The sequence below is a fragment of the Leopardus geoffroyi genome, chromosome D4 (genome assembly GCF_018350155.1).
Source record: "Leopardus geoffroyi isolate Oge1 chromosome D4, O.geoffroyi_Oge1_pat1.0, whole genome shotgun sequence".
NCBI classification, from domain to species: Eukaryota; Metazoa; Chordata; class Mammalia; order Carnivora; family Felidae; genus Leopardus; species Leopardus geoffroyi.
The window spans coordinates 31,804,602-31,830,909 of record NC_059342.1 but is presented as its reverse complement, the minus strand read 5'-3'; the positions used below and the strand labels follow the sequence as shown (position 1 = coordinate 31,830,909).

The following is a 26,308-nucleotide window of genomic DNA, read 5'->3' as shown; positions in this document are numbered from 1 at the left end:
TTGTTTGTTTTTTGGGTGTTGAGTTTGATAAGTTCTTTATAGATTTTGGATACTAACCCTTTATCTGATATGTCATTTGCAAATATCTTCTCCCATTCTGTTGGTTGCCTTTTAGTTTTGCTGATTGTTTCGATCACTGTGCAGAAACTTTTTATTTTGATGAGGTCCCAGTAGTTCATTTTTGCACTTGTTTCCCTTGCCTCCGGAGAGTAAGTTGTTGAGTAAGAAGTTGCTGTGGCCAAGGTCAAAGAGGTTTTTGCCTGCTTTCTCCTTGAGGATTTTGATGGCTTCCTGTCTTACATTTGGTCTTTCATCCATTTTGAGTTTATTTTTGCGTACGGTGTAAGAAAGTGGTACAGGTTCATTCTTCTGCATGTCGCTGTCCAGTTTTCCCAGCACCACTTGCTGAAGAGACCATCTTTATTCCAATGGATATTCTTTCCTGCTTTGTCAAAGATTAGTTGGCCATACGTTTGTGGGTACATTTCTGTGTTCTCTATTCTGTTCCATTGATCTGAGTGTTTTTGTTCCAGTATCCTACTGTCTTGATGATTACAGCTTTGTAATACAGCTTGAAGTCCAGACTTGTGTTGCCTCCTGCTTTGGTTTTCTTTTTCAAGATTGCTTTGGCTATTCAGGGTCTTTTCTGGTTCCATACAAATTTTAAGATTATTTGTTCTGCTCTGTGAAGAATGCTGGTGTTATTTTGGTAGGGATTGCATTGAATATGTAGATTGCTTTGGGTAGTATTGACATCTTAACAATATTTGTTCTTCCTAACCAGGAACATGGAATCTTTTTCCATTTTTTTGTGTCTTCTTCAATTTTTTTCATAAGCTTTCTATAGTTTTCAATATATAGATTTTTCACCTCTTTGGTCAGATTTATTCCTAGGTATTTTATGATTTTTGGTGCAATTGTAAATGAGATCAATTTCTTGATTTCTCTTTTGCTTCATTGTTGGTGTATAGGAATGCAACCGATTTCTGTGCATTGATTTTATATCCTGCAACTTTACTGAATTCATGGATCAGTTCTCACAGTTTTTTTGGTGGAATCTTTTGGGTTTTCCATATAAAGTATCACGTCATCTGCGAAGCGTGAAGGTTTGACCTCCTTCTGGCCAATTTGGATGCCTTTTATTTCTTTGTGTTGTCTGATTGCTGAAGCTAAGACTTCCAATACTATGTTGAATAACAGTGGCGAGAGTGGACATCCCTATCTTGTTCCTGACCTTACAGGGAAAGCTCTCAGTTTTTCCCCATTGAGGATGGTATTAGCGTAGGGTCTTTCATATATGGCTTTTATGATCTCAAGGTATGATCCTTCTATCCCCACTTTCTTGAGGGTTTTTATGAAGAAAGGATGCTGTATTTTGTCAAATGCTTTCTGCTTTCTCTGCATCTATTGAGAGGATCATGTGGTTCTTATCCTTTCTTTTATTGATGTGATGAATCACATTGATTGTTTTGTGGATATTGAACCAGGTTTAAATCCCACTTGGTTGTGGTGAACAGTTTTTTTAATGTATTGTTGGGATGTTGTACATTGTTGTAATGTACCATTGGGATGGTATTGAAGCTTTTGAGGCAAAGGTATTAACATTCACATGTAAGATGAAGATCAGTTAATTTACCTTGCAGCGTTGCTGTGAAGATTACATGTAATAATTTATGTAACACACTTGGCCCAAAGTCTGCCACAAAGTAAACGTTTAATAAAAAGTAGCTGCTATCATTTACCTGACTAGAGACATGCCAATTAGGAAGTTACTAGGTAAGTCAAGAAAGTAGTATGAAGACCTTTTATCTGGCAGTGATGGTAGCTTGCAACAGAGAAGTGAGAAAAAGAGAAACTACAGGTTTCTGACCATTTTCGAAAGTTCACATCATGCTGCTTTACTTTTACAAAAGACCTGCATTAGTACCTGTTTTCGCTAACCAAAAGAAGTCCAAAGAGGATTTTCACTTTTACAAAAAAAAACGGAGAAAAGCAAAAACAGCACTCATCGTTTGTTTTGCATTGAGCCTTTATAGAAACAGCAGGCACCCCAAGCAGTGAGAGGCACCACCAAGCTCCTTCCCTGGGAACTTCTCAGCTTCAAGTCGCCATAGCTTTGACCTGTGAGTACCTGTGCTTTGTCAGTTTGCTTTATATCTGTTACCAAGATGTGTCCTAAGGTATCAAAGTAGCCTAAGAGGTTATTTTGGGGATCTGGGATGGCTAAAAACTTTTCCATGTAGTTAATGGTAATCATCTCTTCAGTTTACCCCATGTTGGCTTCAAAGTTTTCATAAGAACTGTCTACTTTCAAATAATTGGGGAAACCTGTATTTGGATTGAGAAGGATAGAAAAATGTTTTTTAAGGGAAAGAATTTATTTTGATTGCATAAAATTTAGAAACATTGTAACAGCAAAGAATATCATGAACAAAATTTTATCTGCCCTAAATTATCTGAATCTAGTGCTAAAAAAAACTTAAAAGACTAATAGGTTTAGTTGGGGGGGGGGGGGTAATTTGGTTTAGGGTTTTGTTTTTGGTGGGTTTCTTGTTTTATATTTTTTTAACTAAAATTTATTAGATAAATATTTTTACAGATTTCTTCAAACAGCTCATAACATATATATATGGAATTTATTTAAAAAAAATTTTTTTTAACGTTTATTTATTTTTGAGACAGAGAGAGACAGAGCATGAACGGGGGAGGGGCAGAGAGAGAGGGAGACACAGAATCGGAAGCAGGCTCCAGGCTCTAAGCAGTCAGCACAGAGCCCGACGCGGGGCTCGAACTCACGGACCGCGAGATCGTGACCTGAGCTGAAGTCGGACACTTAACCGACTGAGCCACCCAGGCGCCCCTGGAATTTATTGATTAAATGTTTTTCCCTGATTATGTAGAAGTTAACTTAAGTTGTGGCTTAAGTAATAGTAGACCATTTAGTTCAATCTAAATACAATACTTATTTGGATCTAATTCTGTAATATCTAAATAAATGTTCTAATGTCCATAAGAATTTTATTAAAACCATCTAGATTGGTAAAACGCTATCTTAGGAATTATAATTCTGTCAAACTTGAATTTGGGCAAATATAGCATCAATTAAGTAACAATAGTTAAACTAAAAAGAGATTGCTCTAAATTATTTTTTTTAAATGTTTATTTTTGAGAGAGAGACAGAGTGTGAGCAGGGGAGGGTCAGAGAGAGAGAGGAAGACACAGAATCCGAAGCAAGCTCCAGGCTCTGAGCTGTCAGAACAGAGCACAACACAGGGCTCGAACCCACAAACTGTAAGATCATGACCTGAGCTGAAGTCAGACACTCAACCGACTGAGCCACCCAGGTGCCCCTGCTCTAAATTATTTTTAAAGAGAAAAGACAGATGTCCTGCTGTGGATGTTTAGGACTTGGCTACTATAAACCTGAATCAAACTTACAGGTGACTCAGATACCTGAGCCCTTACAGTTCAATCTTCCTCTTTCCTTGGGGACCTGATGATTCAGGGAGTCCCCTGATACTCTCTAGCCTCTGCCCAGGACTACCTGTGGAGCAGTGGAGGCCACTTGGGAAAAGCTGAAATTTACACTTCTTCAGCTAATTTTTGTTTGTTGTGATTTTTTTCTTAGCTCAGTGAGATTTGACTCAGCCAAGGTGCTCTTTTCTCATGGGAGACAATCCAGCTTTGGTAAAAGGAAGTACTTCTTTCCAACTATTTCTCAAGACCATCTACCTATAGGAGTCATACTTCTGATGTATGCGGCTTCATATACTTTGGGAAGTTTCTTCTTTATTTCTAAACTGTAAAGTCTCTCCTTGATGGATTTTCTACAGATATGCATTGCATGTTCTTGGTGTAGTTCAGGTAGTATTTGAAGTTTTAGCTGAAGTTTTTGAATCTCAATTTCAAGCAGTATTTTTAGACTGCAAAGGTGTTTGTTCAGTTTGGAGACCTTTTATTTGAATTATAAGCAATTGATTAATTTTCTTCACTTTTTAGATTGTCTTTGTCATTCTCCTTCAAGCCTTATTTAAAAATTAATAGCATCAATGTATTTCTCCAAGTTAACTTCTGATTGGCAGTTTAGGGAGTCTCAGTTTTCTTTCTCTTTGTCTGATTTCAAGTTGCCATCATCCATGTAACCTTCTCTAAAGAGAGCAGGCAAACTTGTCTTCAGTGCTGTTTTAGAGATTTTAATAGGCTCTCTTTATAATTTAAAGCCTCTTTCATTTCTGTTTTCAAGTTGTCAAGCATTGTCTTCTGTTCATTTCCTATACTTTTTCTTACATTGCACAGCTTCTTAGAATAGCAATTTTAAGCTTTCTTAAAAATGAATGTTTTTATCCAAACATGCCATGAAGAATGTTCTTCTGAATTGCTCTTAAGATGTTTTGGCATCAGTCACTTGAGATGACTTTTTTTCTCCTGAAAGGGTGTCTGCTTTTAACTGTAAAAACAATCAGACTCCCTCAGGGAATCTCTCAGTCCTCCTTGTTCATCACCTAGGATGCTAGTTTGAAGGACTTTGTGAAGAGAGCCTTTTTCCATGGGTAAAGGAGAGCACTCTCAGCAATGATGGTCTGGAGATGCTAGAGAGGCCCAGGGCTCAAGCCACACATACTTCTATAGAGGTGGAGGATTGAGGCTTAGACTAGGGATTGCAAGGAGCTGACCAAATGCCTGTTGATGTTTACTTTATTTAGAGCTCATTTGTTTGAAAAGGGGAGGGAGAAGGCTTATTTTAAGTGGTAAGACAACAGAATCAGGAACAGTATGTAGGTATTTCAGCATTTTGTTCAATGATTTTTTTCAATGTGTAAAAGTCTGTTTATTCAGTGTTTTTTCTTTTCAGTGCAATCGTGTCTTTTGTAGAAAATGAAACAATTCTGCTACCCTAGTATTTCCAATGATACAAGATGACTTTAGGTGGTTTACTGATTCAGCATTAAAAAACGCTAAGTCATACAGTGAGGCAGTCATAACTTTCTCTTGCAAGTCTTTTAATTATGTTGAAAGCTCTTTGATTCTTGCTAATCTCCCTCTTTAATAAAAAGAGCAGGTCTCAGGTTGACGGCCTTCTGTGATCATCAGTAACCTTCTAAGTGTGAATAAAAATACTTTCATTATCTTCATTTTTAGCATTATCTTCTACTTATGGAAAATGATACTGATTTTCCATTTAGGGTTGTGATGTAAATTCAAGACAAAAAAAAATTTTTAATGAGTTGACTGAAAGAATAAATATTAGATAAACAATAGTAGAGATGACAAGTAGATGTCAACAAAAAAAATTAATGTTATTATGCACCATTCCATACCATTCCAAAATCTCTGATCCTTTTTGATTACATATATATATATATATATTATATGTATATGTATATATATATATATGTATATGTATATATATATATGTATATATATATATATATATATATATTTTTTTTTTTTTTTTGAGAGGGCTTTGGGAGCCCAAAGTAGCTAAACTGCCATTGGAACATTTAAGGCAAGACATCAGCCAAACTACAGTATCTTTTTTTTTTAATTTTTTTTATATTATATGAAATTTATTGTCAAATTAGTTTCCATACAACACCCAGTGCTCATCCCAAAAGATGCCCTCTTCAATGCCCATCACCTACCTTCCCCTCCCTCCCACCCCCCATCAACCCTCAGTTTGTTCTCAGTTTTGAAGAGTCTCTTATGGTTTGGCTCCCTCCCTCTCTAACTTTTTTCCCCCTTCCACTCCCCCATGGTCTTCTGTTATGTTTCTCAGGATCCACATAGCAGTGGAAACATATGGAATCTGTCCTTCTCTGTATGGCTTATTTCACTTAGCATCACACTCTCCAGTTCCATCCACGTTGCTACAAAGGGCCATATTTCATTCCTTCTCATTGCCACATAGTACTCCATTGTGTATATAAACCACAATTTCTTTATCCATTCATCAGTTGATGGACATTTAGGCTCTTTCCATAATTTAGCTATTGTTGAGAGTGCTGTTTAAACATTGGGGTACAAGTGCCCCTATGCATCCGTACTCCTGTATCCCTTGGGTAAATTCCTAGCAGTGCTACTGCTGGGTCGTAGGGTAGGTCTATTTTTAATTTTTTGAGGAACCTCCACACTGTTCTCCAGAGTGGCTGCACCAGTTTGCATTCCCACCAACAGTGCAAGAGGGTTCCCGTTTCTCCACATCCTCTCCAGCATCTATAGTCTCCTGTTTTGTTCATTTTGGCCACTCTGACTGGTGTGAGGTGATATCTGAGTGTGGTTTTGATTTGTATCTCCCTGATGAGAAGCGATGTTGAGCATCTTTTTATGTGCTTGTTGGCCATCTGGATGTCTTCTTTAGACAAGTGCCTATTCATGTTTTCTGCCCATTTTTCACTGGGTTATGTGGTTTTCGGGTGTGCAGTTTGGTGAGCTCTTTATAGATTTTGGATACTAGCCCTTTGTCCGATATGTCATTTGCAAATATCTTTTCCCATTCCGTCAGTTGCCTTTTAGTTTTGTTGATCGTGTCCTTTGCAGGGCAGAAGCTTTTTATCTTCATGAGGTCCCAATAGTTCACTTTGGCTTTTAATTCCCTTGCCTTTGGGGATGTGTCAAGTAAGAAATTGCTGTGGCTGAGGTCAGAGAGGTCTTTTCCTGCTTTCTCCTCTAGTGTTTTGATGGTTTCCTGTCTCACATTCGGGTCCTTTATCCATTTTGAGTTTATTTTTGTGAATGGTGTAAGAAAGTGGTCTAGTTTCATTCTTCTGCATGTTGCTGTCCAGTTCTCCCAGCACCATTTGTTAAAGAGACTGTCTTTTTTCCACTGGATGTTCTTTCCTGCTTCGTCAAAGATTAGTTGGCCATACATTTGTGGGTCCAATTCTGGGGTTTCTATTCTATTCCATTGGTCTATGTGTCTGTTTTTGTGCCAAAACCATGCTGTCTTGATGATTACACCTTTGTATTAGGGGCTGATGTCTGGGATTGTGATGCCTCCTGCTTTGGTCTTCTTCAAAATTTCTTTGGCTATTCGGAGCCTTTTGTGGTTCCATATGAATTTTAGGATTTCTTGTTCTAGCTTCGAGAAGAATGCTGGTGCAATTTTGATTGGGATTGCATTGAATGTGTAGATAGCTTTGGGTAGTATTGACATTTTAACAATATTTATTCTTCCAGTCCATGAGCATGGAATGTATTTCCATTTCTTTATATCTTCTTCAATTTCCTTCATAACCTTTCTATAGTTTTCAGTATACAAACCTTGTACATCTCTGGTTAGATTTATCCCTAGGTATTTTATGCTTCTTGGTGCAATTGTGAATGGGATCAGTTTCTTTATTTGTCTTTTTGTTGCTTCATTATTACTGTATAAGAATGCAACTGATTTCTGTACATTGATTTTGTATCCTGCAACTTTGCTGAATTCATGAATCAGTTCTAGCAGACTTTTTGTGGAGTCTATCGAATTTTCCATGTATAATATCATGTCATCTGCAAAAAGTGAAAGCTTAACTTCATCTTTGCCAATTTTGATGCCTTTGATTTCCCTTTGTTGTCTGATTGCTGATGCTAGAACTTCCAACACTGTGTTAAACAACAGTGGTGAGAGTGGACATCTAGGTCGTGTTCTTGATCTCAGGGGGAAAGCTCTCAGTTTTTCCCCATTGAGGATAATGTTAGCTGTGGGCTTTTCATAAATGGCTTTTATGATGTTTAAGTATGTTCCTTCTACCCCGACTTTCTCGAGGGTTTTTATTAAGAAAGGATGTTGAGGGGCGCCTGGGTGGCGCAGTCGGTTGAGCGTCCGACTTCAGCCAGGTCACGATCTCGCGGTCCGTGAGTTCGAGCCCCGCGTCGGGCTCTGGGCTGATGGCTCAGAGCCTGGAGCCTGTTTCCGATTCTGTGTCTCCCTCTCTCTCTGCCCCTCCCCCGTTCATGCTCTGTCTCTCTCTGTACCAAAAATAAATAAAAACGTTGAAAAAAAAAAAAAAGAAAGGATGTTGAATTTTGTCAAATGCCTTTTCTGCATCGACTGACAGGATCATATGGTTCTTATCTTTTCTTTTCTTAATGTGATGTATCACGTTGATTGATTTGCGAATGTTGAACCAGCCCTGCATGCCAGGAATGAATCCCACTTGATCATGGTGAATAATTCTTTTTATATGCTGTTGAATTCGATTTGCTAGTATCTTACTGAGAATTTTTTCATCCATATTCATCAGGGATGTTGGCCTGTAGTTCTCTTTTTTTACTGGGTATCTGTCTGGTTTAGGAATCAAAGTAATACTGGCTTCATAGAATGAGTCTGGAAGTTTTCCTTCCCTTTCTATTTTTTGGAATAGCTTGAGAAGGATAGGTATTATCTCTGCTTTAAATGTCTGGTAGAATTCCCCAGGGAAGCCATCTGGTCCTGGACTCTTATTTTTTGGGAGATTTTTGATAACTGATTGAATTTCTTCGCTGGTTATGGGTCTGTTCAAGCTTTCTATTTCCTCCTGATTGAGTTTTGGAAGAGTGTGGGTGTTTAGGAATTTGTCCATTTCTTCCAGGTTGTCCAGTTTGTTGGCATATAAGTTTTCATAGTATTCCCTGATAATTGCTTGTATTTCTGAGGGGTTGGTTGTAATAATTCCATTTTCATTCATGATTTTATCTGTTTGTGTCATCTCCCTGTTCTTTTTGAGAAGCCTGGCTAGAGGTTTATCAATTTTGTTTATTTTTTCAAAAAAAACCACTCTTGGTTTCATTGATCTGCTCTATGGTTTTTTTAGATTCTATATTGTTTATTTCTGCTCTGATCTTTATTATTTCTCTTCTTCTGCTGGGTTTGGGGTGTCTTTGCTGCTCTGCTTCTATTTCCTTTAGGTGTGCTGTTAGATTCTGTATTTGGGATTTTTCTTGTTTCTTGAGATAGGCCTGGATTGCAATGTATTTTCCTCTCAGGACTGCCTTCGCTGCATTCCAAAGCGTTTGGATTCTTGTATTTTCATTTTCGTTTGCTTCCATATATTTTTTTAATTTGTTCTCTAATTGCCTGGTTGACCCATTCGTTCTTTACTAGGGTGTTCTTTAACCTGCATGCTTTTGGAGGTTTTCCAGACTTTTTCCTGTGGTTGATTTCAAGCTTCATCGCATTGTGGTCTGAAAGTATGCATGGTATGATCTCCATTCCTGTATAGTTATGAAGGGCTGTTTTGTGACCCAGTATGTGATCTATCTTGGAGAATGTTCCATGTGCACTTGAGAAGAAAGTATATTCCTTTGCTTTGGGATGCAGAGTTCTAAATATATCTGTCAAGTCCATCTGATCCAATGTATCATTCAGGGCCCTTGTTTCTTTATTGACCGTGTGTCTAGATGATATCCATTGCTGTGAGTAGGGTGTTAAAGTCCCCTGCAATTACCACATTATTATCAATAAGGTTGCTTATGTTAGTGAGTAATTGTTTTCTATATTTGGGGGCTCCTGTATTCGGTGCATAGACATTTATAATTGTTAGTTCTTCTTGATGGATAGAACCTGTAATTATTATATAATGCCCTTCTTCATCTCTTGTTACAGCCTTTAATTTAAAGTCTAGTTTGTCTGATATAAGTATGGCTACTCCAGCTTTCTTTTGACTTCCAGTAGCATGATAAATAGTTCTGCATCCCTTCACTGTCAATCTGAAGGTGTCCTTAGGTCTACAATGAATCTCTTGTAGACAGGAAATAGATGGGTCTTGTTTTTTTATCCATTCTGATACCCTATGTCTTTTGGTTGGCGCATTTAGTCCATTTACGTTCAGTGTTATTATAGAAAGGTATGTGTTTAGAGTCATTATGATGTCTGTAGGTTTCATGCTTGTAGCGATGTCTCTGGTACTTTGTCTCACAGGATCCCCCTTAGGATCTCTTGTAGGGCTGGTTTGGTGGTGATGAATTCCTTCAGTTTTTGTTTGTTTCGGAAGACCTTTATCTCTTCTTCTATTCTAAATGACAGACTTGCTGGATAAAAGATTTTTGGCTTCATATTTTTTCTTTCATCACATGGAAGATTTCCTGCCATTCTTTTCTGGCCTGCCAGGTTTCAGTAGAGAGATCAGTCACGAGTCTTATAGGTCTCCCTTTATGTGTTAGAGCACGTTTATCCCTAGCTGCTTTCAGAATTTTCTCTTTATCCTTGTACTTTGCCAATTTCACTATGATATGTCGTGCAGAAGATCGATTCAAGTTACGTCTGAAGGGAGTTCTCTGTGCCTCTTGGATTTCAATGCCTTTTTCCTTCCCCAGATCAGGGAAGTTCTCAGCTATTATTTCTTCAAGTACACCTTCAGCACCTTTCCCTCTCTCTTCCTCCTCTGGAATACCAGTTATGCATAGATTATTTCTCTTTAGTGCATCACTTAGTTCTCTAATTTTCCCCTCATACTCCTGGATTTTTTTTATCTCTCTTCTTCTCAGCTTCTTCTTTTTCCATAACTTTATCTTCTAGTTCACCTATTCTTTCCTCTGCCTCTTTAATCCGAGCTGTGGTCATCTCCATTTTATTTTGCAGCTCGTTAATAGCATTTTTTAGCTCCTCCTGGCTGTTCCTTAGTCCCTTGATCTCTGTAGCAATAGATTCTCTGCTGTCCTCTATACTGTTTTCAAGCCCAGTGATTAATTTTATGACTATTATTCTAAATTCCCTTTCTGTTATATTTTTTAAATCGTTTTTGATCAGTTCATTAGCTGTGGTTATTTCCTGGAGGTTTTTTTGAGGGAAATTCTTCTGTTTCGTCATTTTGGATAGTCTCTGGAGTGGTGCGGGACTGCGGAGCACTTCCCCTGTGCTGTCTTGAATAACTTGGGTTGGTGGGCGGGTCGCAGTCATACCTGATGTCTGCCCCCAGCCCACCGCTGGGGCTACAGTCAGACAGGTGTGTACTTTCTCTTCCCCTCTCCTAGGGGTGGGATTCACTGTGGTGTGGCGTAGCTGTCTTGGCTACTTGCGCATTGCCAGGCTTGTGGTGCTGGGGATCTGGTGTATTAGCTGGGGAGGATCGGCAAGGTGCATGGGGGCAGGAGGGGCAGGCTCAGCTAGCTTATCCTTCAGAGATCCCTTTCAGGAGGGGCCCTGCGGCACCAGGAGGGAGTCAGACCCCCCGGAGGGATGGAACCACAGAATCACAGCGTTTGGTGTTTGTGTGGTGCAAGCCAGTTCCCTGGCAGGAACTGGTTCCCTTTGGGATTTTGGCTGGGGGATGGGCAAGGGAGATGGCGCTGTTGAGCGTCTTTGTTCCCCACCAAGCTGCACTCTGTCGTCAGGGGCTCAACACCTCTCCCTCCTGTTGTCCTCCAGCCCTCTTGCTCTCCGAGCAGAGCTGTTAACTTATAACCTTCCAGATGTTAAGTCCTGCTTGCTGTCAGAACACATTCCGTCTGGCCCCTCTGTTTTTGCAAGCCAGACTTGGGGGCTCTGCTTTGCTGGCGGGCCGCCCCTCTGCCCCAGCTGCATCCCGCCAGTCCCTGTAGCGTGCACCGCCTCTCCATCCTTCCTACCCCCTTCCGTGGACCTCTCATCTACGCTTGGCTCCAGAGAATCCATTCTGCTAGTCTTCTGGCAATTTTCTGGGTTATTTAGGCAGGTGTGGATGGAATCTAAGTGACCTGCAGGACGCGGTGAGCTCAGCATCCTCCTATGCCGTCATCTTCCCAGAAGCCTACAGTATCTTATTTAAATCCTTACACCACCTTCTGGTTTAACAGAAACTTTTTATCATTAATTATGATAGTATTGAGTCTTGAAGTGAAATGTAATTAGAACTGGATTCTATGTATGAAGATACAGGATCTCTGCAGTATGTTATTGTAGTATCATGGAATTGTAGACCACAAAGAGATATTACTGATACTTTTCTGAATGTGACTATAATTTGGTAGGTCAAATTTGTCTTAAACCTATAAAGATATCCTTTGCAAGTACTCCATGCCACAGACTCATGTGCAGCAATTTTGTTAGAGTTCTTATTGGCCAAGATGCTGCTTCTTCAAAAATCAGAATGGTAGTTTCTTAGTTGTTAGCCAGATTTCAACAAAGAAGAGATTTAATGGTGCCAGAATACACACTTGAATTCTGTCTCATAAAATTATGCAAATAGTATCATTATAGTGTTTATTAACAAGGTTTTTTCCATTTTAATATTTCTCATAATTTCCCCAATTAGTATTACTAGTTGCTCTACTAACAATTTAATACTAAGCTTATTATTAGGGATGATTTACACTGTTTCTACAGCATTCCAAAGCAGAATATTAGATGTCCATATTAAATTCCAGCAAAATTGTAAGGGAAATCATTTCAGCACCTCTCAGCATTCTCACGGGAAATAAGGTGGTGGTGACTGTTCTGCAGAGAGTTTCTCATAGGCAGGTGGAGCATTGGGAACCTGTGAGAATGAGAAAGGGAGAGTATGGGCTTGGCAACAGTGCGTATGTTCTGGGAGAGGGTAGAGTTAATGGTTAGCATCATAACTATGCTATTTCTCTGGACAGAAACTTGTAAGTGTCCACAGGCTTCCCAGAATCTCAAAAACTTATTTATACCTGCATTACCTTTGTCAGTTTAAGTCCCAAGCCCTAGCTAGTGAGTTCTTGAACACTGTTTTTAAAGCCACTAATATACATTACATTTATACCACATAGATACATCCTTGTGTATCTTGTGTATCTAAAGGCCAGTGCTATCATCAGTATAGCAAAAATGTGCCAGGCCTTTATTTAATGCTCAAAATTTAGAATTCTAGAGTGTTTTCATGTTACAGGTTGGAAAACTGAGGTTAAGTCACTTGTTCAAGGTCACACAATTTCACAGCAATTTGGCTCCAGAGTCCATTCTCTCCACCATTATGATATACTGCACCTATACCAGTGCACACAATAGAAATAGAGTATACCACATATGAGATTTAAACATTTCTAGTATCCACATTACAAAATAAGAATAAACAGGTAAAATTAATCTTAATTATTTAATCCCATATATCAAAATATCATTTCAACATGTAATTGATATAAAAATCATTAATGAATTATTTATATTTTTTTCTTCATACTAAATCTTTGAAATCTGGTATGTGTTACAGTACATTGTAATTTAAACTACTTTGTTACAAATGCTCCATAGCCACATGTGGCTAGTGGCTACCCTTTCGGACTGCACAGCTCTATACAATTAATAACAGATGCTTTTTTTTCTCCCCTAGATATATCTATATTCAGAAAAAGGCAAATATACTAAAAACATAAGACAAAAAAGATATTGTATGCAGAACAAACTTTTCTTCCTTTGGATCTTATACACATAAGATCATGGACCTAAAAAATCTGAGTAAAAGAGGACATGATTTAAGACAATCTCTGGGCTTCCCCATTTTTATCTTTGTTATTGTGTTTTTTGTTTATTTGTTATGTATTTTGTTTATTTATGTTTTTGTTATGCTTATTATGTTATTACTTATGTTTATATATACATACATATATATATATATATATAACATAAATTTTACCATTTTAATTAACATTTTTAAGTGTACAGTTCAGTAGCATTATGTATATTCATATTGTCCTTGCTTTTTAAATTGGAATAATTTTATTCATTTGAGTTAAAAACAGCCATACAGAAACACCAAGATATAGGATCTAAACCTACCACAGGTTCACAATTATTCTCTTGAAAAGGCAGCTTGCTATCCTGGTGACCAAACCCCTCACGTGGACATCTCCTTGTTAAGGTACTTCGAGTGCCAGCGTGAATGCTTTTGTCCTGAAATGTGCATGCATGAAGGTCAGTGGTTGAGAAAAAAATAATTGAGTTCAATAAAGAAAAGAGAAGGAAGTTGAAATTTTAAGAATGGGTTTTAATCAGGATGCCTGGGTGGCTCAGTTGGTTGACCACCCAATTCTTGATCTGGGCTCAGGTCATAATCTCTCAGTTTGTGAGATGAAGCCCCATGTCAGGCTCTGTGCTGACAGCACTGAGCCTGCTTGGGATTCTTTCTCTCCTTCTTCCTCTACTTCTCCCCTCACCCTGCCTCTCAAAATAAATAAATAAACTTATAAAAAAAAAAAAAAAAAGAAGAAGAAGAATGGGTTTTAATCTTTGTTCTGCCACTTATGTGCAGTGTGTTTCAGGCTAGTAGTCATTTTGCCTGTCTGAATTCCAGTATTTGTGCATCTGTAGTATGCACCTACCTCTCAGAGTTGTAGAAATTAAAACTAAAGGTAAAGCACTTAGTACAGTGCCTGATACCCATTAGTTCGTCAATGAATATTCTTGAAGGGAAAGAGAAAAAGAATCAATCTAAAAAATGAACCTCAGAGAATGATATTGAGTGGAGGTGGTCAAAGCTAGTGAGGTATCTCAGTGAGAAAAAAACTTTTGAGAAACTTGGCAGCAGGGACACACTGACTATTTCTGCCTTCCCCATAATGACAGCAAAATATCTTTAAAATGCTACAAATGCATATGTTGTGGTAGAAATACTGTGGTTGTAGCCTGAGCTTCCAAGTTAAGCTGCAACATGATGACTAGTCAAGGAATAAATTATGCACCCTGAGTTATCATGGGGAGGGGTGGGTGAAAGCTTAGTTTGGTGCTTTGCATAGGTTTACAAGGTGATACCCTCCATCCCTAGAATATAATAACAACAAATTGTGCAGGACAGAGAAACATACCCAAGTGGGGACTTCAGGAGTGGTCCACCATAGTGAGGTGGAATATTTCATCACTGACATAGTTTAAAATTACTAGCACATTATGATAATAAAAAGCATAGTTTTAGTTGCTTTTATTTTTGTTAAATTCTCCATAGTGGTGGTTCTCAAATTTTAGCATGCATCAGTATTACCTGAAGGCTTGTTAAACCCAGATTGGCAGACCCACATCCAGACTTTCTGACACTAGGGTGAGGCCCATAATGCGCATTTCCAACAAGTTCCCAGGTGATACTGTCAAAACTGATGATCCAGGGTCACATGGAGAACGAGTGCTATGCAGACAATGCGCCTCTTTATTGCCTGCCCCCAGGCAACCCAGCTCTATTCAGATCCTTAGAAGGACCAGGCAGGTAATGCTAAGGGGGAGGAAAGGGGCCAGGTGGGGGCCATAGAAAAGGAGGGAGAGTATCTCATCTAAAGGGACAACCACTATATAGCTGCCAGTTTTTGCTAGATCTCTTGATTTTTAAAAAGAAACTGGAAATTGAGATTTTTATGTAACATACTACTTTTAAATTTTAGTACCTAATTCAATTTTTTTTTTTAATACAGTCCCAAACACCAGTGAGCCAAATCTAGCCAGTAGGGCATTAGCGGTATGCATTCTGTGGTACTGGCTGAGAGGGACTGGAACAAGGAGGCTGTGAGGATATTAGCAGTTCTTCAGCCTTTTCTGCAGACTGTGGCTAATCATTGGGGTCTACTAGGTTGGAAGAGGGCATTAAGGCAGGTTTCTCAGGGAGAAGTGGAGAAGTGTTTGAAATATCAGTGAGATCAGGCCAGACATGGATTGGGCTGATAACTACACAGTCTGCAGACTGTAAAGAAGTAGTTTTCCTAGACTCTAGTCTGAAATTATTATTGATGTTACCCCCTGGAAGGATATATGCGCAAAGGCCCTAATCTTGATGTGAGGATGCAGGAAGTTGCTGCTCCCCTCCCCAACTCGCAGCCCACAGGTAAGGTATTTAATGCCTTTTCTCCCTTTACCTCAATTATCACTTTTATTCTTTTTCTTCTTTGTAAATCTCTCACCTGCTATAGGATAGGGGCATGATCCACTCCCCTAGTTCACTGCCAATTCTATGCATTTGTACTGAAACTTCAGCATTCGATTTAAAAGGCATCTTCCTGGGGATGCCTGGATGGCTCAGTCCATTAAGTGTCAGACTCTTGATTGCAGCTCAGGTCATGATTTCACGGTTCATGGGATCGAGACCCGCATTGGGCTCTGCACTGACAGTGTGGGACCTGCTTGGGATTCTCCACCTCGCCCCCCCCCCCGCCACCGCCTCTCTCCCTGTCTCTCAAAAATAAATCTTTTTAAAAGGCAGCTTCCTGGGTCCCATCACCAGAGAGGGTCCCAGAATCTGCATTTTAGCAAGAGCCCCAGTGCAGGGGCCCCTGATCAAGCATTGAGAAACACAAGTGAAACATGAGTGTCAACTGAGCTGTAGCAGGGGCCTTGAAATTCTCCAAGAAATTCTCCAAGAATCAAAAAGCATTTTGTCCTAAACTTTCAAGTGAAAGGTAAAGTTGGTAAATACAAAAACAACTTCCATCCCTTTATAAATCATTTTCCTGCAGAAACAAGTTGCTGCAAAAAGCACTCTTTTCTTTCAAAAGATGTTTTTCAGGGCTAAAGGGAGTTGTGAGTCAATGGAGACACTTTAGGAGATCTTAATTCCAACCAACCATGCTACCATTCTATGGTCAATGGAAGTGGGAAAGTAAACATTTCAAAGCTTAAAGCAGTTTGCTAAAGGTGGAGTAACTTAGCTACCTGAAGCTTGCATTTATTGTCATTTATGTCCTTTGGTTTCAAAATGAAAAAAAAAAAAAAAAAGAATCACTGAAGAGAGGCAGGGAGGATTTATTTAGTGCACTATTTTACATAATTTTGCCTAAATTTCTTAGACTACTGATCCCCAATCCAGCTTTTCAGGAAATATGAAAGTCTCAAAACAAGATTTTAATATTAATTTAAAAAGTAGGGGGCACCTGGGTGGCTTAGTCGGTTAAGTGTCCGACTTCACCTCAGGTCATGATCTCATGACTCATGGGTTTGAGCCCCACATCAGGGTCTGTGCTGACAGCTCAGAGCCTGGAGTATGCTTTGGATTGTGTCTTCCTCTCTCTCTGACCCTCTCCTACTCATGCTCTGTCTCTCTTTCTCTCTCAAAAATAAAAATAAACATTAAAAAAAAATAAATGACAGCATTTTTTAGGTGCCACAGGAACCAGAAAACTTAAACACAGCTCCATCTCACAAAAATTCCAGAAACTCTACAAATCACTGATCTAGTAAGGTTGAACTTAAACCTTACTAAGCAAAATGTTCACAGTGTCTGAGCTTATGACATTAAAGACTCTCTGTTATGGTTTAATTGAGTTTAAGATGGGAGTGTTGAATCAGGAAGGAAAAAAATAATTGTATTTTTGTCCAGTGGCATCAAGCCAGTTAGGAAATGGTTGTCAACATATTGAATTTGTAGAGCTTTTACTCCTTGAAAGACTTAAATCATTGTGTGTTTTTATATACAAATATAGAATTAAATAAACATATGGAAGAAAATATATATTAAATAAAAACTGATATATATCATATTATATCACATGTGCCTAGGTGTAGAATACAGTAAATGAGGCTCAGAGAAGTTAAAATCTAAGGTCATCAAGCGAGTCAATGACAGACAATGAGACCAAATCCTGATGCCATACAATTGGGTGACTGCTATGGGCCAGGCACTGGAGGTACAAAGATAAGTAAGAAATATTCTCTGTCCCAAGACATAAATGGAGGAAGGATAAGGGGTAGAGGAGGCAAAAAAAATAAATAACCAATTGCAAAGCACTATTAACTCTGTACTAGAGGCACAAATGGAATTCTGTGGCAGAGAGCAAAGTCCCTCCCTAATCTGTTGTGAACAGCCACAAAGAAGTGTCATATGAACACAAGATCCATCCCTAATCTCCTAAGCCAAGGCTTTCCTGTGGTACTTGGTTTGGGATCTTATTCAGACTCATAAACTTCCTTCTTTCCACTAAATGTCAACACACGGGAGGGCTACTACTGCTCAGTGGCCGTGTTGGCCCCCAAACTTGCACTGTATTTCATGATTTGTATTTGGACACTCTGGCAAGATGGGCATTAGGGCAAGGGGCACATGGGACTGCCCAAGCTTCCTGGCAAGGAGAATTCAAAGCTATACCTGTTATCTTCCCCTTCTCTTCTTCAGACTGCCAAGCTCCAAACCCCACCCTCACAACCATCCTCTCCATCACAGAACCTTTTCTTCTAAATGAAGTGTTTGCTGAATGAGGAATGGGACATTCCAATATCTTCTGTAAAGATAATTTTTTCCATTATGTATCAACTCAGAAGTTTTCAGATGTGTAATAATAAAGGGAGAAATGGAGAGAAGTGTGGAGGGACAGAAAAAGAGAGGGTGGAGGAGGAAAGAGAGAAGGGAGAAGGGGGAAGGAAGAGAGAAATTGCAACTTTCCTTTCATTCCATTGCTCACTATGGAGAGAGCCTTTGGATGCTTAAGAGTTAAAGTGCTACTTGGCTTCTAAGTGAGACCTATAGTTCTAATGGTTTAAGATTCAATTGGTGTTTCCCATGTGTGGAAGACACTACTTCCCCAAGACTGGACTGTGTAATTTGTTAGCTTCCTGTTCATGTGGGTAAAGAAGAAAAAATTCTGTCAAAACTACATTGGTCATCAAACGAGAATGGGCTCTGTTAAAAACCCAGCGGTCCTTTGTGCTGCTGAGGGGTGGATGATTTCCTCATTGTACTTATGGCTGTATAGGTCCTAGGCATGCTGAATTGCTTGGTATAACAGAGTTAGAAGAACCTGGAACTCCCAGGCGAGGCAGCAAGGTGAGATGAGCGAGCCACTAAGTTGAAGAACAGAACCAGTGAGAATTCCCAGAAGGATTGATAAGATCTGGAGCATCTCACATACCATTGTTTGCTTTGCAAGAGTATCAGGACCTCTGTCCTTGCACCACACAAACTATCAGTGCTCAGCTACATACACAGCCAAGTACTCAGGTTTGCTGTGAATCAAATCACTGAGATGGGCCAAGTTTCTGGTTGGGGTTCATGCCTAGGTAGAAGCAAAGAAGACTTGAAAGAAGTATAGAGAAAGACTCATCAGAACCAGAGAGGAGAGCTAGAGGTGATCATGAGAATGTTATCTCATTCCCCAGAAATTCAAAGAAAGAAAGGGAAGGGTATTCTGGATCCAGAGGGATTCCAGCAGTGGAAATTTTACTAACCCTCAAGCTTCTGTATCCACTTCGTCTTCTACAATACCAGCAGCCAATGAGCAGCAAAATTCCCAGGACTACTGTCAGGATTCCAATCCCTGCAGCCCTGGCCCAAGAGATAGACAAATCCATCTGGGTACAGAAACCTTGCTCCAGATTGCGATGAACATGCATCAATCTTCAATCTTCACAGGAGTTTTTCCAGCCCAGAGCAACACCTCCCAGCCCCCAAGTAGTTTCCTACCCCATACCACACTGAACGCTCACCAGGCCTCCAGCATCTGTAACCAGGAACAGGAACTTCTTTAGGAGTCTCTCAGGTGTGTGCCCACAGAAATAGGGCTAACTGGCATGGCCTAAGCACCCAAGTTCCAGGCACAAGAAGTGCAGTAGCAACTGACCCTTACATGAACAAAGTATTTACTGAGACTGAGTTATCTTTTCTTTCCATAAGGACTTATTTAAAACATTTTCCCCAACTATTAACCCAGAAAAAGGATTGATAATTAACATTGACTTAAGACCTATTCTAAGCCGGATGCCATGATGAACATTGTACATATCCTAGATTATTTAATTCTTACAACAATCCTGCAAAGGAGGCATCACCTATCATCCCATTTCACAGATAAGGAAATAGATTTAGAGGTGAAGTGCCTTGCTGATGATCATACAGAGGGTAGCACAAGATGGAGCCAGGATTTAAACTTGAGTTTATCTCATTTGTGTTTGTGTCTTTTCTGACCCAAACTCACCCCTTTATTCCTTGTTCATGACTAATAAATTCATGTTCAAAGATTCAGCACCACCCACCCCTCCCAGGATGATGGCATCCAATCCTGTCTTCTCTTATATGCAGCCCTGCAGTGGTAATCAGCAGTGTGCTTACCTGTCTCTTCTAGGAGAGGAGGTCCCAAAGGAGTTTTTTGGTTTTTGGTTTATGTTTTAATTTGTTTCCTCAGTGCCTAGAAAGTGTCAGGCACATTGGTGTTTCAAAAAAATATTTCTTGAAGATGGATGGGTGGATGGATGGATGGCTAAGTGGACAGTTGGATGGATGGCCAAATTAATAAAAAATGAACAAATGAATTATGAGTGATTACAAATTCACATCTCAAAATGAATAAACCATTGAATGCCTTTTTTAAGATAACTATTTATAAATATGTGGATTTGGGGCATAATGCTAGCCCCAACATCATTATTTTTACTCATTTACAATTGGAACTGAAGACCTGAAATACCATCTTTAAAGATTCATCTTTCCTTTGTCCTAAAAGCTTAATATTCTGTTACTTTCACCTCTTGTGGGTCATTGACACTCTAATGAGAATGAGGGGATCCGCGACTTTCTACAGAGTAGGTTTTGATTGGGGATAGAGAAAAGATAGTGAAGAGGAGAAAGTATTTAAAGCAGCCACTGAGGACTTAGGGCTGGCACATTCTGACTGAAGGGGTGGAAGTAGGGCTTGTTGGATTTAAAGGTCCCCAAGACTGTAACTATTGCATGGGGATGCCAGAGCCTAGCCCAGCTGTTAGGATATGTGTCTCATGTTTATACTCCATTACACAAGATGCTATCTGGCCTCTGCTTGCTTCAGGAATCCAGTTTAGAATCACCAAAGACTGAACCAGATGGGTCAGTGCTTACTGCTTACTCTGTTCTCACCTAAGTGACCTGGAAAAGATATTTTAGAATTGAGCTGGGACTAGAGCCCAGGGGATGCTGAGACAAGCAAACTTATCTCTCCAGACTGCTTGGCTGCCAAGTCAGAGATGCCAGCCGACTTGACTTTGGAGTCAAGAGACTCTAAAGATGTTCAATAAGAACCTCCCAGCTGGCCAGGCATGGGTTATTAAAAGATATAACAAGGAGGCTTAGTGCTGGGGAGAACTGTCTGAGCTGAACCTAGAGCAAACCTGTAGCTTCACTAAGAATGGAACTTCACTAAGATCGTAGCAGGATGCAATCTGGGCATCTAAGCCAATCTTTTGAGCCCTGTGTCCAGTGGCCCATGGGAAGCATTAGTTACCACAGAGGCCCTGGAAACAGTGACTGAGGCTGTGATTTCCCTGTATAATCACTGTCAATTAGGTGGCATCGGCCTGATTTTCTACATCATAGCATGATCAAAGTGGAGAGTGCTGTGACTTGCTAAAGAAAGGCTCTGCAGAGCTGGGTGATTTATAGGAGATTGAGCATCTGAACGTAAATCAAGATATAGCTGAGGCTTCTCCTGGACAGAAGCCCTGTAATATCTACCTGACCACCTCCTTCTCAAGGCTGCTGAGGCATTAAGTCTATTCTGTCCATCTCTAAACAGGATGGATGACAGTGCTGGATAAAAACTCTGACCTAATTATGCAGGCCAGTCCACCTATTTTGTGGATCATGAAGCTGAGACCTACCAAGATTCATCAACATCACCACCAGCTTAGTGGCTTCTCTGCCATTCATTGAGCACTGATTTGTGCCATGCATTGTGCTAAGCACCCCACATATAGACTTTTATTTCATCCCCACATCCTCACATTTAGTCCTCCGAAGTAGATATGATGTTCATGTCACAGCTGATATCCCTAACATTTTAAGGTGGTAAAACGCCCAAGGCTGCACAACTAGTAAGTGAAAGAACCAGCATTCACAGTGACTGGCCTAAGATATCCAAGCAGTGCCTTTCCTTCTATATCATTCTTTCCTGCCATATTACCCTTTCCTGAAGTGAAGCTTTCACAAGAAGCATTCAGTGGGTTCTCATGACTGAAGGCAGCTGATTTAATTCCTAGCATGCTTGTGCTCTAATTTCACCCACCAAGTCTGTGGTCATCCCCTTGGACATCTTGACACAGACAGAGCTCTGTTCTACTTCTTTATTCACAGTCACATTGCATTTACACACATCCAGTGACTGATACAGTAGTGCAAAACATCAGGATATGCCAGGCACACCAAAAGAATCCACTACCCAGCTGGGCAGGGCTCTCTACAGTGTCATTCAAATGTCTCCTGCAACAGAGTCACATGAGATGCTGGTTAAAGTGCCAACTCTGTGCCCCTACCCCCAGACCTATGAAATCAGCCTCTCTAGTGGCAACGACTGGAAAACTGCAGTTTAAAATCTCCATAAATTACTTATTCCCTTTCAACTGAGAGAACCCCTCAACCTCTCTTTCCTGACATTTCACAGTGATACAGTTTGTTAAATCATTATACAGAAGCTGAAACAATATCCTACCTAATATGTGTAACCCCCCAAATACCCCAAAGAGTGTATTTTTGCTCTTCAGACATTTTTTCAGAAGATCTCCCCATCCCAGTTCCCCACTGACCACGTAGGAATGTTAGAGAATCCCACTAGAGTCTTCTAAGGAAATGCTCCCAGCCTAAATTCTTCCTCAGTCCCTTTAATGGATTCTACATCTTGCTTGCCCCTGCTAGTTCACTCTAATAAAGATTTTTAAATAGTTCTTTTCCAAGGGAGAGCAAGTTTTCAGTAAGTTCTGAACTTAAGAGATAGTCCAAATAAAAACCTGGTACCATTTTTTTCCTGTTGGAGTCTCCACTCAGAGGGTGTAAACTGACCTCCCACCAATCTTGCCCACTCTAGTACATGTAGAGTGTGTCCCAGGAGACTGTCAACCCGTTACAGCACTTATGTTTGCTAAAATTATTCTTGAACCTAATTATCCAAAAGACTGTAATATTTTTCCAAAGACAAGGATAGTGTCTTGGACTGATTATGCATTGCTTAGCACTTAGAAATGCTGAATCATATAAATACTTATTTTTAATTAATTCATAATATCAAACAGCTTTCCTTAGGATAAATTATGATGCAGAATTATAACCACCATCTTCACCCTGGAGTCAGTCTGCAGTTGGAGTCGCACATACTTGCCCTTCATTCTCACTAGCTCTTTGGCAACTCGCCTTTGTTCTGTCTGCAGACCATCTCTAGGAGCCTGAGTGGGTTAGACATAACAAAGTTTGAGGAAAGTGTCATCTTGCATCCAGACGTTTTCCATCCAGGGAACCTGTAGTGAAAACCTTATAGCCAAGGATGCAGAAAAATAAATGCCAAGATCCAACTGATTATCATTCCTGTCTCCTTGCCTGTTTGGCCTCAGAGAAGCTTGACTGAGCCCCTTGTAGGATCATGGGGGTTCCTCACCTCATTATCAGGGTTTTTACTCTCTGGAGAAATGAACACTAGAGAGATTTACTGACAGGCAGGTGCTGGTGGAAATCAGCAGACTGTGTCAGCAAATGGCAAACTAGAAACCCCCCTGGGTTCAGTTTTGAACTTACTCTTCAGTTGTGATGTAGGAGTGGTTGTGCCCCTTCTTGGGGTAGCCAAGAATGAAGTAAGCCTCTTCTTTTGGCATCTTATGGGCACAGTTCACAGGATACCTGTAGCAGGGGCACACAGGCATCGTTTAATGCATCCAGAGCATCTCACTCAGCACTTCATAAAGATCCACAAAGACATTCTCTCCGGGTGGACATTAATAATACCCAAGACCCTCTGGTTTCTCTCTGGGAAAGGATTTGTACTTGCTTTTTTCATTGATATCAAGTGGAGATTGCTCAAGGTTCTAACCACTTCTACCAACTGAAACAAGTTCAAAGAAGAAACTACAAACAAAAGCAAACAACAACAACAACAAACTTTGAGTTATTATTCTGGGGGAAATGCTCATCATTTGCCTTCAATGTGACTCTATACCATAAGCTTGTAGAGAAACAAAATTCATTTTTATTTATTCCCTACTTTCCTTGGCACAAAACTGGTTAATGAAAGGTCTCTCCAAAGGTATTAATTTCATTTCAATCTTTGGCCAAATAGATGGTTATGATGACATGAATATGTGGCTGAACACAGCATCCTCTTTCTCCCTCATTCAAGTCTCAGGAATAGGGCTTAAATCTGTTTGTGTATATGTCTTATAATGATATATATTTTAATACACAATTTTAAGCCATAATACAAACAAATAGACAAAAGCTCATGAACTATGGAAGTCATGATTAAAGTGTGCTGGTTGGAAACCAAGAGTGGTTTCTCTTCTCTCCTTGCTATTGTATGTATTTTTCTTCCCTCTTATTCTTATGAATTTCAAAGGTCTGATAATAGAGTTATATTAATGAGCCTGCTTAAAATAGTAGGAGAGAAGTGGGAGAACAGAGGGGGAATTCACCACATGAACACTTTACACTGGGGCATTTGTGCATAATTTTTCCTTCCCAATTGTAAGAAAGAAATTATAGTTGAACTCATGATCATCTCAGGTAAATAATGTAGGGGTGAGCCCTGTGATCAAAATTACAGATACAAAACTTGATTCTGCATTAAATTGTTTTTGTAAATCTATGTAAACCTCTGCAAACAGTATAGGGACAACAAATGTACCTCATCTCATCTCACTCAAACCAAGAGAAGCAGTCTTTCAAATGACAAGAGAATACACACACAGAATCAAAATCAGGATGTAACCTGAATGATTGCTTTACCTGGCTCTCTTCTTTGCTTTTTGGCAGTCTAGAAACAGGACCTAGGAAGAGACTTCATGAGCCCTCAGTAGCTGAAGACTTACATGCACTGAGGAGAAATTTTGCTGACAGCCAAGCATCAGGGAAGCAATGAAGGAGGGCAAAGGAGCCCACCAGAATCCCCCAAAACCTGTTCTCTTGGGCAAAAACAATGGTTGAGAAGGCCATGCTCTTACCTTCCTGGATGGGATTGTTCTGTCTGCTGGCTTGCCCTGTGTGTGAAGATTGCTTCTCTGACTCTTAATCTTTTAAATTTCTTTTCCTGATCTCCAGTCCCATGTTAGTCATGAGTTTGGATTTCTGACAGGGTCGCCTGTGATTGCTTAATTGGCATGAAAGAAACTGACTTCATTCCTCTCCTCAAAAAGTCATTTCTCACTGTGGCCTCTGTTTTCCCCAATCTCAAGATTTCCTTTTAGGGAAGCCACTTATTTTATTTGTTTGTTTGTTTGTTTGTTTATTATTTAACATGTTTCTTTTTAATGTTTATTTTTGAGAGAGAGAGAGAGAAACAGAGTGCGAGTGGGGGAGGGGCAGAGAGAGAGGGAGACACAAAATCTGAAGCAGGCTCCAGGCTCTGAGCTGTTGGCACAGAGCCCATCACGGGGCTAGAACTCCCGTGAATAGCGAGATCATGACCTGAACTGAAGTCGGACGCTTAACTGACTGAGCCACCCAGGCACCCCTTGGAAGCCACTTATTTTAAATGTTGGTCCGTCTCCCTTAAGGTTGCTAGATAAAATATAGGATGCCCAATTATATTAGAATTTCAGATAAACACTGAATAATTTTTAATATAACTATGTCCCATGAAATATTTTTTTAGCATAATTATGCCCCACTTACTGGATAGGACATATTTTTACTTAAAAAATTAGATATTGTTTATCTGAAAATATATCTGGGGACCCTATACCCTCCCTTATCCCCACCTCAAAGACTTAAAGAGCCTTTAGGCTCAGACCTGGAGACCGTCTAGTCCCACCTGGTTCTGATCAAGAAGAGGAAATAGAAGATACTTTTTAAAAAATTTATCAGGGTTTTATTTATTTTGTTAGAATTTAGTGATTTATCACTTATATTTAATACCCAGTGTTCATCCCAACAAGTGCCCTCCTTAATGCCCATCACCCATTTAGCCCATCCCCCCAACCAACATCCCTCCAGCTTGTTCTCTGTATTTAAGAGTCTCTTATGGTTTACCTCCTTCTCTTTTTATTTTATGTTTCCTTCTTGTCCCCTATGTTCATCTGTTTTTTAAACTCCACTTATGAATGAAATCATATGATATTTATCTTTTACTGACTGAGTTATTTCACTTAGCATAATACACTCTAGTTCCATACACATTGTTACAAATGGCAAGATTTCATTGTTTTTGGTCGCCAAATAATATTCCATTGTATATATACACCATATCTTATTTATCCATTCATCAGTTGATGGACATTTGGACTCTTTCCATAATTTGGCTATTGTTGATAGTGCTGCTATAAACATTGGGGTGCATGTTCCCCTTCGAATCAGCATTTTTCTATCCTTTGGATAAATACTTAATAGTGCAATTGCTGGGTCATAGGGGAGTTCTATTTTTAATTTTTTGAGGAAAATCCATACTGTTTTCCAGAATGGCTGCATCAGTTTGCATTCCCACCAGCAGTGTACAAGTTTTCCTCTTTCTCCACATCCTCACCAACATCTATTGTTTCCTTAAATTGTTAATTTTAGCCAATCTA

The 26,308-nt window shown here is 39.6% G+C and overlaps 1 protein-coding gene across 3 annotated transcripts; it reads right to left on the bottom strand.

Moving 5' to 3' along the window:
• Positions 1–12,125: 12,125 nt before the first annotated feature.
• MLANA (melan-A) lies at positions 12,126–24,863 on the bottom strand. Of its 3 annotated transcripts, XM_045469241.1 has the most exons (6): positions 24,749–24,797; positions 24,534–24,574; positions 23,331–23,432; positions 19,031–19,127; positions 13,676–13,789; positions 12,126–12,413 (listed from the first exon to the last, which is right to left on the bottom strand). In XM_045469241.1, the coding sequence occupies exons 3-6, from the start codon at positions 23,405–23,407 to the stop codon at positions 12,345–12,347; spliced, it is 357 nt and encodes a 118-aa protein (XP_045325197.1). In that variant the 5' UTR covers positions 23,408–23,432; positions 24,534–24,574; positions 24,749–24,797; the 3' UTR covers positions 12,126–12,344. The 3 variants fall into 3 exon arrangements, 2 of the variants coding, with proteins under 2 accessions (XP_045325197.1, XP_045325196.1); XM_045469240.1 differs by lacking the exon at positions 24,534–24,574 and having other exon boundaries at positions 24,749–24,863; XR_006710314.1 differs by lacking the exons at positions 13,676–13,789; positions 19,031–19,127; positions 24,534–24,574; positions 24,749–24,797 and having other exon boundaries at positions 23,331–23,435.
• Between the last annotated feature and the right edge of the window lie 1,445 nt (positions 24,864–26,308).

Coding starts and splice junctions, on each gene's coding strand:
- MLANA (XM_045469240.1), bottom strand. CDS start 23,407: ATGCCAAAAGAAGAGGCTTACTTCATTCTTGGCTACCCCAAGAAGGGG. Junction 19,128..23,330: donor TCCTACATCACAACTGAAGA/GTAAGTTCAAAA, acceptor CTCTTGGGCCAG/GGCTGCAGGGATTGGAATCC. Junction 12,414..13,675: donor AGAATAATTGTGAACCTGTG/GTAGGTTTAGAT, acceptor TCATTCTCACAG/GTTCCCAATGCTCCACCTGC.